The 16,034-nt window shown below is 40.1% G+C and overlaps 1 protein-coding gene across 5 annotated transcripts in view; it reads left to right on the plus strand.

The window, feature by feature from the left end:
- Window positions 1–9,756, plus strand: part of EVI5 (ecotropic viral integration site 5) — a 75,085-nt gene extending 65,329 nt beyond the window's left edge. For all 5 annotated transcript variants that reach the window (XM_082287633.1, XM_082287636.1, XM_082287637.1 and 2 more), the window contains one exon: window positions 8,494–9,756. In XM_082287633.1, the coding sequence (XP_082143759.1) occupies window positions 8,494–8,799 (306 nt within the window). In that variant the 3' untranslated portion in view covers window positions 8,800–9,756. The remainder of the gene's footprint in view (window positions 1–8,493) is intronic.
- The last annotated feature ends 6,278 nt before the right edge of the window (window positions 9,757–16,034 follow it).

Below are 16,034 nucleotides of genomic sequence, written 5' to 3' on the forward strand. Positions count from 1 at the left end.
TCCCCCTTTGTTTTTTTCCTGACTGTATTCTACACATCAAAGCTCCAGATCTGTCTTGCTGAGCAATGTAATAACAGTTCTCGATTGCTACATTAGAGATGAATATAGCTAGCTATAATTAATTACACTGTGTCCTTTAAAGTTTGTGTGGATTGCCAAAGCAAGTAAACTGATTATAGATAAAGTTATTTCTTTATCATGGCAATAATGTTCTTGATTGTCTTGATTGCATGACCTGTCTGCTTTACTGATCAGAGCTATGTCAGATACGTTTTTCCACCTATAAATCAAGTTTTGGGGATTGAAAAATGGAGGAATTGAGGTTCCACTGGTTTATCTGAGTGGTTGTTCCTTGCAAAAATTGTGTGTTAGCACCCATACAGTGTTTGCACACCCATACACAGGTGCCAGCTATGGAAGAAAACAAGCTCAGGAGAAGACTGCTATATATTAGCTTGTAATAGGTCTCCGTAAGCTTATCTGAATATAAGTGGGGCGAACAGTGGAAATGTGGTAGAAACACCTCCTAAAATTCTTTTATCAATTTGAGTGGCAGCCAGCACAGATGAAAGTCATTTCTGCAGTCAGGGGTAAAAATGTTACTTAGTCCATTTAAAAATGCTGAGTTTAAATCCTGCTTTAAAAGGACAGAGTAAAAGTGTGAAATGCTCATTTCCTGTAACTGTTGCCTGTAATGGGCGCATTTTCAGTCTCTATCAGCCAGTACATTCTAGTTAATGCTTGAGGTTTCAGTAACGTTTGTATTTATAGATGCATGCGGTAGGGAGAAGGAGTATTGAGATTTAGGTATTTTCTTGAATATAACAATTGCAGTACATTAAGTGTGATTATACTGCTGATTTAAAATATTTTTGTTGCCATGTCCTCACTCCAAATAAACACTTCCATTACAGCTTCTTGTAGAAAGAGTTTCTGGGAACTTTCTATAAATAACTAGCTAGTAGGTAGAAGGAAAATTCCTAGGCCTGTCATCTTGGAACTTCCTTTGGAATTGCACACAGTCTCATTACAACAAACCTGTCAGATCTTAGAAAAAAATCCCTCAAGAAATAAAACCTGACACAGTTACCAAATACTGACTTCTTTTCAAAATAGCATTAACAGTTGGGTATTCCTCAGCGCTGTTGCTACTTCAATTACACATTTGATACCTAACTTCAAAGTTTAACTTGATTACACTGCACTAGATCAAAACCAGATACTTTAACCATATAGTGCAGTGATCATAAAGTCATGACCTCCCATTGATCGCTTTATTGGTTTCCTGTTCTGATTCACTGGAAACCTTCTGGTCTGAACGCTTGTTGCTGGTTTTAATCTTTGTCACGTTTACAATACAGCAGACTAGTCTATAGTAAAACTGATATACAACATACATTTAATTTATCATATTTTGTTTTAGCTCAAGTGCTCTCAAAATGATAATAAAACTTTTTATAAAAACTTAAGAAATTTAAGAGTACATTCAGAGCAATTGAAATAAACAGGTGGACAACTGGGGTGAGCTTTCTTTTAAGGCATTAAAATAGTTCTGTAGATTTTATTTAAGCTTCCTAACAGCTATAGGGATTTTGTAACACATTTTGTATTACTCTTAGACTGAATATGACTTACAGAAGCTGGCAATTTAAAACAGAGGCCAAATATTTAAATGCTGTTAAAAAACCCCAAAGCCTGAAATTACTCATTCTTGGAAATTCTCTGCTGCTCTTTTGCTTTTTGCTTACAACACACTGGAGGGGTTTGAACTCTGTTTAGTGGTATGGTCAGCAAAGTTCATTTGAGATAAATATTTCAGTTTGTATAGCAATATGTTATTCTTGGTTCTCCTTTTAAAAGTATGAGCTTCAAAAACAAACGTAATAGTCTTTTTAAACAGGAGACTTTAGTAATTAACTACATACATAATCTTGGTTTCCAAAGAGCTAATGATGAGTGGGGCAGATTCAATTAATGTTGTAGTACCTCATGACTGTTGCTTTTAAGCCTACTATAGATGGGGAAAAAAAGCCAGTACAGAGACTCTTTGGGTTTTTTAACTTTGAAGAATAGCAGCCATACTGGCACAGCCAGAAAAAGAAGCCCAGGTCTGTTCAAGTATTTAATATTGTCATTCACTGCTCTACTGCTTGGGCCCACAGTAGGATTATACAGCCTAGAGTTTACTACTTGCTCTGATTTCTGATTAGCTTTCTGATTAGATTTCTGATTAGCCAGTTTCAAGGGGTTTTTGCTACAATTGCTCAAAGATGTGGAGAAATGGCACTGCAGCTATATTAGATTGAATCCATTTATAAACTCCAAAAATCACAGTCACAGGATGAACGAGGTTGAAAAAGACCTTTGAGATTGAGTCCAACCTATGACCTAACACCACCTTTCAACTAGACCATGGTAGTAAGTGCCACATCCAGTCTTAAACACCTCCAGGGACAGCGACTCCACCGCCTCCCTGGGCAGCCCATTCCAATGCCCAATCACTCGCTGTGAAGAATTTTTTCCTAATGTAAACTTCCCCTGGCACAGCTTAAGACTTGTGTCCTCTTGTCCTGTTGCTGGTTGCCTGGAAGAAGACACCCCCCCCACCCCCCCCCACAAATCTTGCTATAACCTCCTTTCACGGAGCTGTAGAGAGTGATAAGCTCTCCCTTGAGCCTCCTCTTGTCCAGGCTTAACAACCCCAGTGCTCACAGCTGCTCCTCATAGGGCTTGTGTTCTAGACCTTTCACCAGCCTTGTTGCCCTTCTCTGGATGTGACTGAGCACCTCAACATCCTTCCTAAATTGAGGGACCCAGGACTGAAAACAGCACTTGAAGTGCAGCCTAACCAGTGCTGAGTACAGGGGAAAAACGGCTTCTGCATCATAGTACCTGCTGGATGTAATATTTGTCTGAACTGATATTTGTGTCCTTAATGGCAACATATTTCCCACTAATTCCATTGGAGATGGTCCAATTACTTCATTTGCTGTGATAAGCATTTTTCCAAAAAAAGTTAGTGGGAGTATTTTTAAAGAAGTAGTAGTATAATACTGTATGCCTTAAACTGGAGTCATCTCGTTACGATGGGAGAGTCATCACTAAGTAGCAGTCAGCTGTTAAGTATAAGGGATCCCATTAGCTGCTGTGGACAGTCTCAGAAAGTTTTAAGAACTCCAAGTAGTTTGCTTTTATTCGTGTTAAATGTGATTATAATTTAATAGATCATAACTGATTTTTTTATTGGCTTGTAATTAGGTTTTGACTCCTAAATCTCTATTTTCATGGTGCCAAATTGACAGTGTTTTTCTGAATTATAGGAGAGGTATTTGAAAATCCTTATGACTTGTTTCTTCAGCTAAATGTGGTTAGATCATATTTTCAGCAACATTTTAGTTTTCTTTTGAATCATGTTTGGAAGGAAGGAAATCTTACGAAGAGTTTCAACTGTTACTAAGATTGGAACAAATAAAGAGGGAATTCTGATTTTTAGATTTCTGTAAGTAAAAGCACTGAGAATTCAGGATCTCTATTTTTTAAATAAACATTTAAATTGACATATTGCCTTCTGCCAAAGCCAATTTTATTCACCCAAGGCAATGGTCATATTTTGATGTCACTTGCGTATTGCTTGGTTATCCTACTGTGACTAGATTTAATATTTATTGGCAAGCTTTGTTAAAACCTGTCTTTATTACTTTGGAATTGAGTAAATGTCAATAATTAGTTACTGAAGCCTTTTAAAGGGAGCAGACAGTAGCATTTTAGTTCAACTTTTTACCACTGAACTACTAGCTTAAAACCTCACAGGTTACAACATAAAAATATCTCCCAGAGCTTAAGTCAAACTCATTCACAAAGTCCCACTTCAAAGTTTGACATCTGGTCCCAAGTCAAAAAAACCAAAGCAACTTAGAAATATAACTTGCTTGCAACTGACTGTCACCCTTCAAACTTGATTCTACTATGTAATATAGAACGCCTTTTGAATTGTTTAAAACTTCTAAATTTCTCTTTACTGTTTCTCCTTCACGCCTGGCTTGATGAGGCAGTCAGCATCAGGTAAGAAAGTTTATTCTAAGGTTCAAGGATCTGATTGTTCACCTTTTTCCAGCTCTTCTATATTTGTGGAAGTACACTGTTACCTGTTAAAGAGTATGTACAGTTGAAGTATTTTCATATGTTGACCAGTTTGTCTTTAAAATGCTAAATTCTTTAGACACAAGAAGGTATATAAATACACACATTATTAAGGTTTTGTTCTTGATTCAGCTGGCTTTTGAAGGGATAATGATGATATATATTTTGATCACATCATGTTATTAACCCTTTGAAATGTCCTAAAGACCATGTGAATGTGCAGTAGTGAAAACTGAGTTGAAGCTGCAGTCATCTAGACAATATGACCTTGATTTGAGAATTAAAAGCAAAACACACAGGGTTTACCACACCCATTTTTTTTAATTGGGGTTTTTTGGGTTTTGGTTTGTTTGTTTTTTTTTTAATTTTTTTTGGCAGATGTGATCAGATTTGAGATTCTTGCAAAAGTGAAGCAGTAAGAAACAGGTTCATTTAAATGTGTCACTTGTTGGAGTGACAGAGATCTAGCTCCCTTCACATGAAGGAAGGCCAGACACAAAACTGAAAGCCTTTAACAAACATTGACTCTTTGTACAAAAGAGAACAGAAAGTAAGAGACACTGGGGTGCAGGTCCATACTTTGCTCAACATGGCTGTAGTTCCTTCAGAGATAAGGACAGAGTAGAACAGGAGGGGGGAGGGGGCAGGCTGTGTTTGGGTTGGATCCACACATCCTGCATTCCAATCCTTAGTTGGATTTCCCATTCTCTCGATATGCTTGGGTAGATGATTGGCAAGATCTTAGCTTAATGCTTTAGTTCCTACCTTAAGCTCTTTTTCCACGTTCAAATGAAACCCTGACAAGCAAGAATCTCAAGTCTGTCTTAAAAAGCTGACAAATCAACTTCAGTGTGAATAAGGTGATTATTCATCTATTGCAAAATCTAAGCCATACCTACACAATGGCAAACATAGAATTGGTAGTTACAAATCAGGAAAGATGTTTTCAAGTTGGTATTGAGTCCTCTGACATCACTGGCTTAACATGCAGCACCAGCCAAATCAGACAAGGCAATGCTGGGCATCAACAGGAAGTATATTAAAAACCAAATAAAGGGAGTTGTATTGCCACTTGCTATCTAGATGGATGTAGAGAGTTTATAAAGAAGGTCTGTAGGGAAGTTAAAGGGCAACTGAAATTACAGTTGTCTTGATTACTCCCTGTTTATGAGAGGCTAAAACGAATTGGAACTCATCTGCTCTAGAGAGAAAGCTGAAGAAGATGTGATCTAAGTTTCAGAATAATGATCACAGAACTGCTTTTCACCACTTGTTCCTGCATTATTAGAATTTGGGGGCAGTTACTAAAACAAGTAGATTAGTTTAAAAATAAAGGAATTTCTGGAATTCATTGCCATAGGAAGATGTGGAGATAGACAGCAAATAATATAATCAGTCATGGATGGCTGATGTATAAATGCATGTCAATGCAACTAGAAAAAGATTTCTTTCATATTTGCTACAACAGTTTCTGGACAAGTGAATGGAGGCCTGTTGTCACTGTTGGAGATACCGTATTAGGCTGATGGACTGTTGCCTTGAGCCAGTAGGACAGTAATGTTCCTGCCTTGAAAAAAGATACTGCTTTTTCTTTTAGGAGTGTAGAGCCTCACTTGCTAGACTGTAAAGTTATGTGAGAGTACAAAACTTCATTTTAGGAAACCTCCATTTTAGAGCTTTATGGTGGCATTGGCCACTGGTATCTAACTGCATTGGCGTGCAGGCTGTCTGCAAGTTGTTTCAAATGCTTTGAGAAGCCTTACGAAGCCTTCCTGTTGCAATAAAAATTGCAAATAATCTAGTTCCTTCAGAAATGCTCCTGAACAAATATTAGGTTGAAGGGCCCCTGAATTATCTTCAACTATGAAAGTACACTTGCCCTTGTCAGTGCAGCCTAGTACGCTGTTAGCCTTCATCACTGCCCAGGGACAGAGTGGATTCAGGCTTAGCCTCCTGTGTGTCAGGACCCCATTGTCCTCTTCAGCAGTGTTGCTCTCCAGCCTGTTGATCCCCATAATACAAACACGGTCTATGCTGTAGTATTCTGGCTGAGGTGGCCATTTCTGAAGTAGACAGAAGTTACATTGGTAGATGTGTAGTGTGTGTTCTCTGCAGTATGTTCATTTCTTCACAGCAGTCTGTTTCCCCTTGGATGTGAGGAGTACTTAAGAAAAAAAGGCAGGCAAGTGTAAAGCTGCAGATGAAAAGGGTTTCTGGAAGGTCACAGATTTGTATTTTAATGAAAGGATGCACAAAGATAACAGTGTTTTCTGAGACTCCCTTTAGGAACTGGCAAAGGCTGTGTCTATTCATGATCTCTTTTCACCAACAGCATTTTCCACAGACTCCCATTTGGAAAGGTTACTGCCTAAAACTGTGAAACCATGATTTTGTCATGTTTCCTAAATAAGTTCATCTAAAGGTATCATGTTTAAGTCTTCAGGAAAACAGCTGAGGTCATTGGCTTGGCTGAGTGTTCAAAACAACTAACATTGAGTATCAGCTTTATAATTTCAGGTGAACCAATGGCTCAACTGTACAGTCCTAAAAGCATATAATTTCTTATTCTAATATGAAGTTTGTAGTCACTTGTACAGCAGTTCTTTTTTTTCCTGTGGTGAGGGTGGAGAGAAATTGTTGGGTTTCTGTGTTTTATTTTCTTAGTGACTAAAATTGATAGCTGTTTTGGAAAATTCATGTGGCAGCTAATCTGATCATATTGCAGGATATTTTCAGGAATAATATTTCTAAATAACACAAGAATGTCTTTACCAGGCTTTCTGCATCTCGGTATATAAGCTAGTAAAAATTATCTATTCCGGTATAAACTGATTTTGCTTGCATCATGAGTTATGCTGTGCAAATGTGGAGCTCTGTTTTGCTTGCCTTTACACAAAGTCCTCATAAACAACTGCAGCCTATGTGTATGTAAAGAAAATGCAAAAAACTAACATTAGTATGCATAGTAACAACCACGGTTTAGATCTACATCATGTACCCATATTTCTAACAGGGATTTTTTGATAAAACATCAAAAGCTGGAGTTTTTACATGCTAACGTGCAATTTAATGCCTTCTAGCATGATTATGACTCTTGTAATCTTTTTTCAACTCCTTTTTATTCTCATCTTCTGCTCAAGCCCATGGTAAGTACAGAGATTCCTTCTTCCTCAAATGGACAGGTAAAAATCTCCTATTGGTGTCAATACTGAGGACATACATGCACTTCTCATTTATCAAAGTGAATATTGCTTCAGATTTATGAAACATCAAACAGATTTCTGTAAAGAAACTCTTCAGCATTTTATTCTTTCTATTCTCCAGGTCTGTTACTGCAAAAAGTCGCTTCCAAAGTAGCACTTGGTGCTTCTTCCTTTTTAAGCTTTTAGAGTGACATTTGGAAGGTTCTATAATCCATTTTTAATGTTTATCTGCATCCTCAGAATTTTTTATCTTAATGCTCTTAGACTGTCAAACTGACCCTGAGGTATTTGCTACTAAAAGCTAACAAAAATGAAATTCTAGATCAAACAAACCAAAACACCACAAAAACAACCAACCTCCAGAATGTCTTCCATGAGTTGCAGTTATTTTTCATTAAATTAACAGGGGACTTGCCAGACTTTAGTGCTTTGGGGTTTAGTTTTGAATAGCTTGAATGCATGGTTGAAATTGTGTATCACTGTGCATCACATTGAATTAAAATGTTATCTTGTCCATGGTCTGACAATCATTTTTGTCTTGTTTGATATTCTCTTAAAATTGCAACTACAATCTGTTTATGCTATACAGAGACATTTCTCTCGTACAACTTGATCTGAAATCTCATTGGATCTGAATTAGATAACTAAGATACCTAATGTTACAATGTAGACTGAACTAAACGTATTCTCTGGGATTTTTTCTGTGACTGTGAGAAGCTGCAATATTCACTTGGGACCCTGTTCTTTGAAGGGGGGGCCTTTTCAAGTAAGAAATCAGGCGATAGGAGAAAGAATGGAGCTGTAAAAATGCTAAGGCCAAAAGAAATTTGCTGCTATTTGTTTGCTGTCGAAACAAATAGGCCACTCTAGAAAAGAGAAACCATCCTTGTGGGGATATTAAAGATGCAGTAAAAGAGCAATCTCTCATTATTGATTCTAGGTACCTTGATTATTAAGCCTTAAAACTATAATGCTTGAAGTGATCATCAAATGTGGTACTTTTCAGATCTTTCATTTTATCCAGTAAGAGTTCAATGAGGCATTTCTTGAAAATGCACTTGTTTTTTTGTTTTGGTTTTTGTTGTTTGGGGTTTTTTATTGCTGAATTCTTGAGCTCTGATTAATTGTCAACTTCAAATTTTTCTAACAGATCAAATGTCTAAAAGGCCAGAGAAACTTCTCAGACCAACCCACTTTTGATGGGATTCACATTGTCAACCATTTCACAGGAGATGATGAATCATTTCATTCTTCTGATGAAGATTTTATAACTAACTCCATACAGGAGAGTGGGATGAACTTTCATCTACACAGGAGGACTGGTCAGATGTCTTTGGATCACACACTTGTAGACAGCAGTGACAGTGATACTGAAGAAAGTGCCCTGCAGACTGGAAATTCAGACAAGATGGTTTCTAAGCAGAGAAGAATGGAATCTTACTCTACTACTGTGTGATTATCACTGTGACTAGCACTGAAGACTTCCATATTTCTTTAAGGCTGAAATTGTCAGGTAACTGAAGCCATCCAGAGTTGGTTTAGGTAACTATTGGATTTGGTCTGGCCTGTGATAAATATACATGTACTGTCTATCTGCCTTCTCTCTTTGCCAAATCTTGCTGATGACACACCATTGCCATAAAACAGGCTGGGAAGGAGTTGATGGATGACAGTTTTGACAGTATTACTGAATGTTCTTTGGTTTAGAAACTACAAATATATTATTTCTTTAATGTGTAAGAAGCATTTTTGCCGTTCACAAACACGGGAATTATTTTCCTCAAAAGAAATTGCTTTTGTGCAATATTTTATGCTCTGAACAAACGTGTATGTTTTACATTGTTACCCTTTTGTGATCAAGATGGACACTAGTAAACCATCTGATCATTACACATATATATATATAATTATCTTATGCTTCTCAATTAGTTTTGGTTTTTTACTAAAGTTATTGGATGCCCACAGAAGGCTTGAAAGACGAGCCTTTATCTGTACTACTTTATATATGCAAATAATGGTCACTAATGTCATAAAGGTGTTTTTCACCATTTTCACTTAAATCTGTGTGCATCTGCTTTAGATGTTGCTAAATAATAACTGGTCTGAATATGATAATTACAATAATGTTTATTTTGTACATATTTATGTATCTACACCAAGCTGAAAATGTACATTACTCCATTTTATATGAGGAATGTAAATGTTGCAATATTACTGTCTCTGGTATTCTAACAGGAAAATGAATTCTGTATATACACACTAAAAGTGAATTACTAAATAAAGAAAAACACTAACTTTGCATTAAGTTTCAGACTAGCTACACTAACAGGCTCATGTCAGAAATGCTTGTTCAAAACACTATTGACTGAAATCTTTTACCTTCATGTATATGTAATGAAAATAAATTTTTCATGATTTAACAAGGTTGCAGCATTTCTGTTTAGTCTCTTCCAAGCTATAGTCCCTGGTTAACACATAGTTACTTGCGGGCTCTAGATAGGTTCAAATAAGGTGAAGAATTATTCATATGTTAGTTCTAATGAAGACATGGTCAGTGCAGTGAAAATATGTACATTCAGTCCTCTTACAGTTTATATTGCAGAACTATCTAGGAAATACACTATTGGTGCCATCACCAAATAGCTGTTACGAACAAAGCAGTAAGAGCTAGCTGAGCAATCTGCTTCCAGTCTCCTGAAAACTGAGATCCAGTTAAACAGCCTTAGCTTCTTGAACAGAACAAGATATTCTGCTGTTGTCACATGAACATTTACTTGCTCCTGCAGACACATTTTAGTCAAGAATATTCTGTTATTTCCGTCTTACGTAATTAAACAATCCTTAAGACTGCTTTTAGCAATGTTTCCAACTGTTCTATTAAATGAAAAGATGCAATGCAGAAGTTTGGTGCTGATAGGCAGTGTGTATGTTAACTGGTTTGCTACCCACGAGAAGCAGTGTAGTTGTTTAAAAGTGCAAAAAGTGTGGAAGCATTCTGCTGAATGCATCTGCTAATCCCATTAGGCATTTCCTTTCCCTTTATTTTGAATATGTTTTCAGAAAGAAACCACACAACTGAGGAGATTAAAAATGTTCAAAGAATCATAGAGAAGACTGTATGGAAACAGCACATTATGGGCATCTCAACAGTATTATCTGCCCAGCTGCAATCTAATTTAAATCTTTAAGTGTGTGGGTGACAAATTCCAAATTACTGATTTCTGCAGCTCCTAACTTGTTTCAGTATTTCTGCCAAATTTCCCCACATCCTACCAGTGAATATGTAGTTCCAAGTATAGCCTGTGTAAATTGCCACCTCTGAGTTGGACTAGCTGAGTGGTCTTTAGTCCTGTTGAAAATGTCATGTATGCAAAACCAAATCAGGAGCACTTTTGTTCACAAATGAGTAACAGTCATCTTCTTTCCTTCCAATGAGCATCTGCTAACTTATGTTTGCACCTGGATCATTGTTGCCCAATAGGATAGGTGACAAATGTCTTGTTGCCTGTCATCAATACCAGCTGCAAGCCTCTCTTAAAGGTAACGTTCTGTAATAAGTGGCAGGCGCAAAATTCAGTTGGAGGGCCATAAAAACTCTTGTCTGTTTGAATAGTGAAGTGTTATGATTTTGCAATAACTGCCTTACTGTTCAAGTGATAGCAAATGAGATCAGATGGCAAGGGTTATTTCCTGAACAGTTGTGATTTTAAAGTATACAAATAGAATAAATACTGATACTGAATAACAGCATAAATAAAAATATGCAAAAGTCCTTATCCAACTGACTACATCTCTTCTAGTGATAAAAGTGAATCACTGAATATACTGCAGTTTCAGAAGACTTGTTTATACACAGACTGAAATACATTGCTACAAAAAGGATTAAAAGAAGCATTTACATTGGAGTTTGCATAAATTTATCAAAACCACTTTGTACATCCTGCTATTGAACTTGATCACTATTGAACCCTTCTGTGGAACTGCAATACAGAAGGAACTGCATGTTTTTCTGGGGTATTAATGTGATCACTGTTTGATATCAGAGACAGTGTTAGTGACTTAGTGAAACCTGATGCTTATACACTTAAGCTAGAATGACCTAAAGATACGTTAGCATAAAAATATCCACATTTTATACAGATATGCTGCTAATTCCCCTACCTGTAGAGGCTCCAAATAATGGAATTCACTTTGGAGGAAGGTGGAGATAATGCAAATCCCCTAGGAAAGCCGTTATGGTAGTCCTGGAGTCTAAAATTTAAAAAACCAACCTATAAGATAGAAGTTCATGTAATCTATATGGAAACTACGGTGTTATGTTCGATCATGCAGCAGCTCCTAACTCTGTGTATTAAGAAGGAAGATGAAAGCTATGGATAACTAATGGATTTTTAGATTCAATGACGTACATTTTTGTTCTGTGAAATACTCTTATCAGTATATATTCTGTCATTCTCTGAGCATTACACCTGCTGATGGAGTTTTTTGGTTGGTTTTGGTTTGGGGTTTTTTTTGTTTACAGACTACTCCAAGACATAAGAAAAATCACTGAAATATATTTACACAGTAGGCAATAGAACCAGTAATTCCTAATGATGGAAAGTACACAGTAAATTGACTTTCAATATAACCTCTATATAGCATGAAGTTTCAGCTTCAGAGTAAACATGCTAATGTATGCACACCTACTCGTGCCTGGACACTGACTAAGATACAACAGCTTAATGCTCTCCCTTTCCAGGAACTAATACCATATTTCACAATTATGAAAAACAAAAGCAGTGTGGCATACTCTTTGAATTGCATAGTACTGCACAAGTGACTGAAATTTCTAGTGCCCTACCACGAGAACTAGAATTCCTGTGAGAACATTTTGCATAGTCTATGTTCTATAACCATTGATTCAACTTTCTCCTATTCATAATAGAGGTACATTCTGGGTCTACTCCTTCCCAAAGCTGGAACCCCTCTTTTCATCCCAGCCTTCAACACCACAGCCTACTGTTACTTTCCATCTCCAGTTTGTGCTCATAGTGATCACTTTCTAATCTGCTCTGGGTGCAGCGGAAGTTACTTTTGTTTCCCCAGCAATCAAAATAATTGCAATCAAAAACACTGATTAATTTCTGACATATTTACAGCATGCGTTTATGCCACAAGGAAGACCATAAAGAAGGTAGTGACAAGATGCTGGGGGAAAAAATAATAAGCAGAATGTTAAAAGTGACTTTAAAAAGTTTAAAAAAAGTAAAGACACGCTTCCCAACAGAATGCACATTGCTACAAGTTCTAGCAGCTTTTCACAGTGGAACTGTTCTGCATAACTGTGATCCTAAGTTTTATCACTTTAAAGTGGGTATAAATTCCCCACCTTTTTTGCTGCCTTCTCCCAATCCTGACTACCCCACACAGGAAACTGCTTCTCCTCCCCTCTGTACCAAGCAGCTAACCTGTCAAATCCTGTTCTTCAAATCCTTCTTCCTGTTGCAAAGTGTCCCACCACTTCTGAACACAAAGATCTCACCTCCAGCTTGTCACCTTTGGTGTCTTATCCGTTGTTGTTTTACCTCTAATGCTGACACCAGGCAGGTGCCGTAAACCGTACAGTGATTTACACTGAGTAGCTCTTCAGTCTTAAGCACGACTATAACATAATCCCATCCTACTTTAAACCCCTCTTTTTTATTTCTTCCCCTCTCTTGTCACTATGGAGTAACAATGATGTGCCATTGTATTCAACTGCATCTTACCAAGTTTTTATGTTTAACTTTGAATATCACACTCCCTTTGAGAAAAGCATTAGAGCAACTTCATTAAAACCCAGCCCTACATTTCCCATGAATTACATCGGTGTGCCAGCTCTGGGCCCTGGCTTTTGGCTTTGCCACGCCACAGAACACTTGGCTGCACGGAACAGCTCGACACTGCACACGCAAGACCATCTCAAAGGTTACTGAGCTGCGGCACATAGGTCACACCGTACACCAAGAATAAAAGCTGAACCCCTTCACCTCTGTTCGGCGTGCTGTTACTACAGATAGCATCTCCTCTCGGGGTGGGAAGAGCCTGGGGACGATGGCTGTAGGAGGCTGCGCTGAAGGCTCTCCTCAGGGCCGAGCGCGCGGGGCGGCTTCCCGCCTTGCCGGCCTCGCGCCGCCGCCCGCGGGCACGTGACGCCGCCGCCCGCGGGCACGAGGCGGCCCCGCGCCCAGCCCCGCTAGCACCGGCCCTAGCGGGCCCCGCGGGCGGAGCGGGCTGTGCGAGCGCTCACGGCCCCCGCTAACGCCGGCCCCTGCCATGATCCGCAACCCGCCAGGTCCCGGCCAAGGCTGCTGCCCGCGCACCCTCCAGGGACAGAGCTAAACCGGCACAAGGCTTCGCTGGGAGCCTCGGGTCATCTTCGGCACCGCTCGCTGGGCAGCGTCCGCGTCCCGCTTCCCCCATCCTCACCCGCGGCATGAATCAATTCGCCCGTCCAGCCGAGATCCGGGAAGGCAGAGGATGCACTTCAGGCACGAACTAGTTTTGCAAAACACGAAACACAACCGGTTTCGTATAATTTCTCCTCTAATTGTTTGAGAAAACTGACAGCCCAGGAGCTGGAGGTCCGTTCCCGGTTCCCGTGCAGCACCCACCCTCACACGATTATATGCTGGATTTAGCATTTGCTTTGTTAACTCATTTGATTTATTTATTTCTGCTGAAGGGGTTTAACCTGATTAGGAAGCAGTGGGTGAGAAAGAGCCGTCCGCGGGTGGGCTGAACACAAGGGCTCAGCAGGATGCCTCCCGCAGGATAGTCCCGAGCAGAGCCGCTCGGCGCCCGGCAGCGCATCCCGCATCCAGCTTCCCAGAAGGCTGCAAGCACCCTCCGAACGGAGATTACCACGCCTTACAGCCCACAGCAGCACCTGTATGCATTTTGAATTTAGATGTATAACGACGAACGTGTATTTTCTTGTAACCAGGTCACAATTATTTATGAGCGTTACTAGTAATTTAATGTGTTCTGGTGCTTTCATTACATAGTCAAAGTGGTGTGTAGCAAGGTAAACGAAAGGGCATGAATTTATCATCCCATTTCAGAGGCAAACGAGAAAGACTGTTTTGCAAAAAGTAACAGTGAGTCAACGAAGACGCATACAAGAAATCACACCTAGTTATTCTAATCTGGTTATTTCTACTGATTCCAGCATTGATTCTCGAAGCTGAAGACGTGAATGATTTTCAGAGTAATCAACCTAAGGTGCAGCAAGGCGGTACATAGATGCCGTAAATAAAACTGCTGCGCCCAGCACCAGGAACTTTCTGGCAAAAATGAAGGTGTCAGTCGTGTTCTTCAGCTTTCTTTTGTGTCACAGTAAAGCATCACGCAGTTGTTGGACAGCTTTACTCGAGGTGGTGTTCGCTTGCTTATTTAGATTTTGGGAAGTTAGGTTAATCCTATGAACCGTAGGGACTCACAGGCACCAAGTGGCTAATTTTTCTGTAAATGCTTCGGGGCTAGTGGTGAAAAAAAAGCACCTGGTCTCAAAGCCAGCATGCTCCTGAGCGTGAGGAAGGCTGAAGTTTGCTTCTGTCACGTCCGACTTCAGTCTCAGTCGTTTCTGAACGGGAAATTGTGTTAAACCTCGACTCGCTCACTGCAGAGCCGCTCTTTAGGCGGCCCTACAGTCACCGAAACGAGGTTTCTGATGGCCTGAGATGTCTGAGAGCGAAGCCCATAACCACCTCAGAAAGATACCGAACACCCGAGCCTGACTTCCGGACTGCATTAGGAATCCGAGATCAAACCTGGAAAACTATGTTTTTGGGTCGTGTGTGTGCGTAAAGCAAAGCGAACCTTTTTGCGGAAGGGAGCAGGCTTCCCCGTTGCGCAACGCGGGAGTCTCCACAGGCGCAGGATGCTGCCTGACGCGAATCCCCGCTACCGTGTTCGTCTCCGGTGCCCCACGGATCCTCCCCGGGTTAGAACCTGAGCACCGGCACGCAGACGACGAGGGCCATCTCTTCCCACTTGCCTGACTCCGCTCCGCTTTCACCTTAGTGTTTGAATCGCTGTCAAGCGACAGTAGCCGGAGGGAGGGGTGGGGGGGGGCATCTCGCCTACCCCTTCCATATTTAACCATTACCTAAATCCGAAGGGAAATGAGCAAACCTCTAGGCTTGGGTCTTAAGGTATTTTCAGCGCCGTTGGGCGTATTTATCCCAGAAGAGTTTTCCACAACAAGTTATTTCTAGGCTAGGAGAGGTCTCCGTCGCCCAGGACCCGGCCTTAGTCCCGATTACAACGCCACGCACGGCCCGATGGCGGCGGGACATGCGTCCGGGCCAAGGGCAGGCATGCGGCGCGGAGCGGGCTCAGCAGGGCGAGCGCCGGCTGCCCTAGCCCCTGCCCTCTGCCCGCCCGAGTCAATCTGTGTTTTGAATCTGTGACTTGTTCTCGTTGCGGAAGTCGAAGGGGATCCAAGAATAGTTCAGATAGATGTGTGTAATTTCTAGAACAGAACCCCGAGAGAAACGAAGCGCCCGATTCCAGAATGACACTTCGGTATCACTTCAGCGAGCTCTGTGAGGTGGAATACGGTAAGACGTTTTCATTTAAGGAAAACTGAGAGAGAAACAGAGGAGGGGAACACTAGTGATTTGTGAGGTTTGGGCGCTTTTTAAAATTTTTCTTCTTTCTTTTCTT

Source organism: Coloeus monedula (assembly GCF_965178545.1).
Source record: "Coloeus monedula genome assembly, chromosome: 9".
In the NCBI taxonomy this organism is placed as follows: domain Eukaryota; kingdom Metazoa; phylum Chordata; class Aves; order Passeriformes; family Corvidae; genus Coloeus; species Coloeus monedula.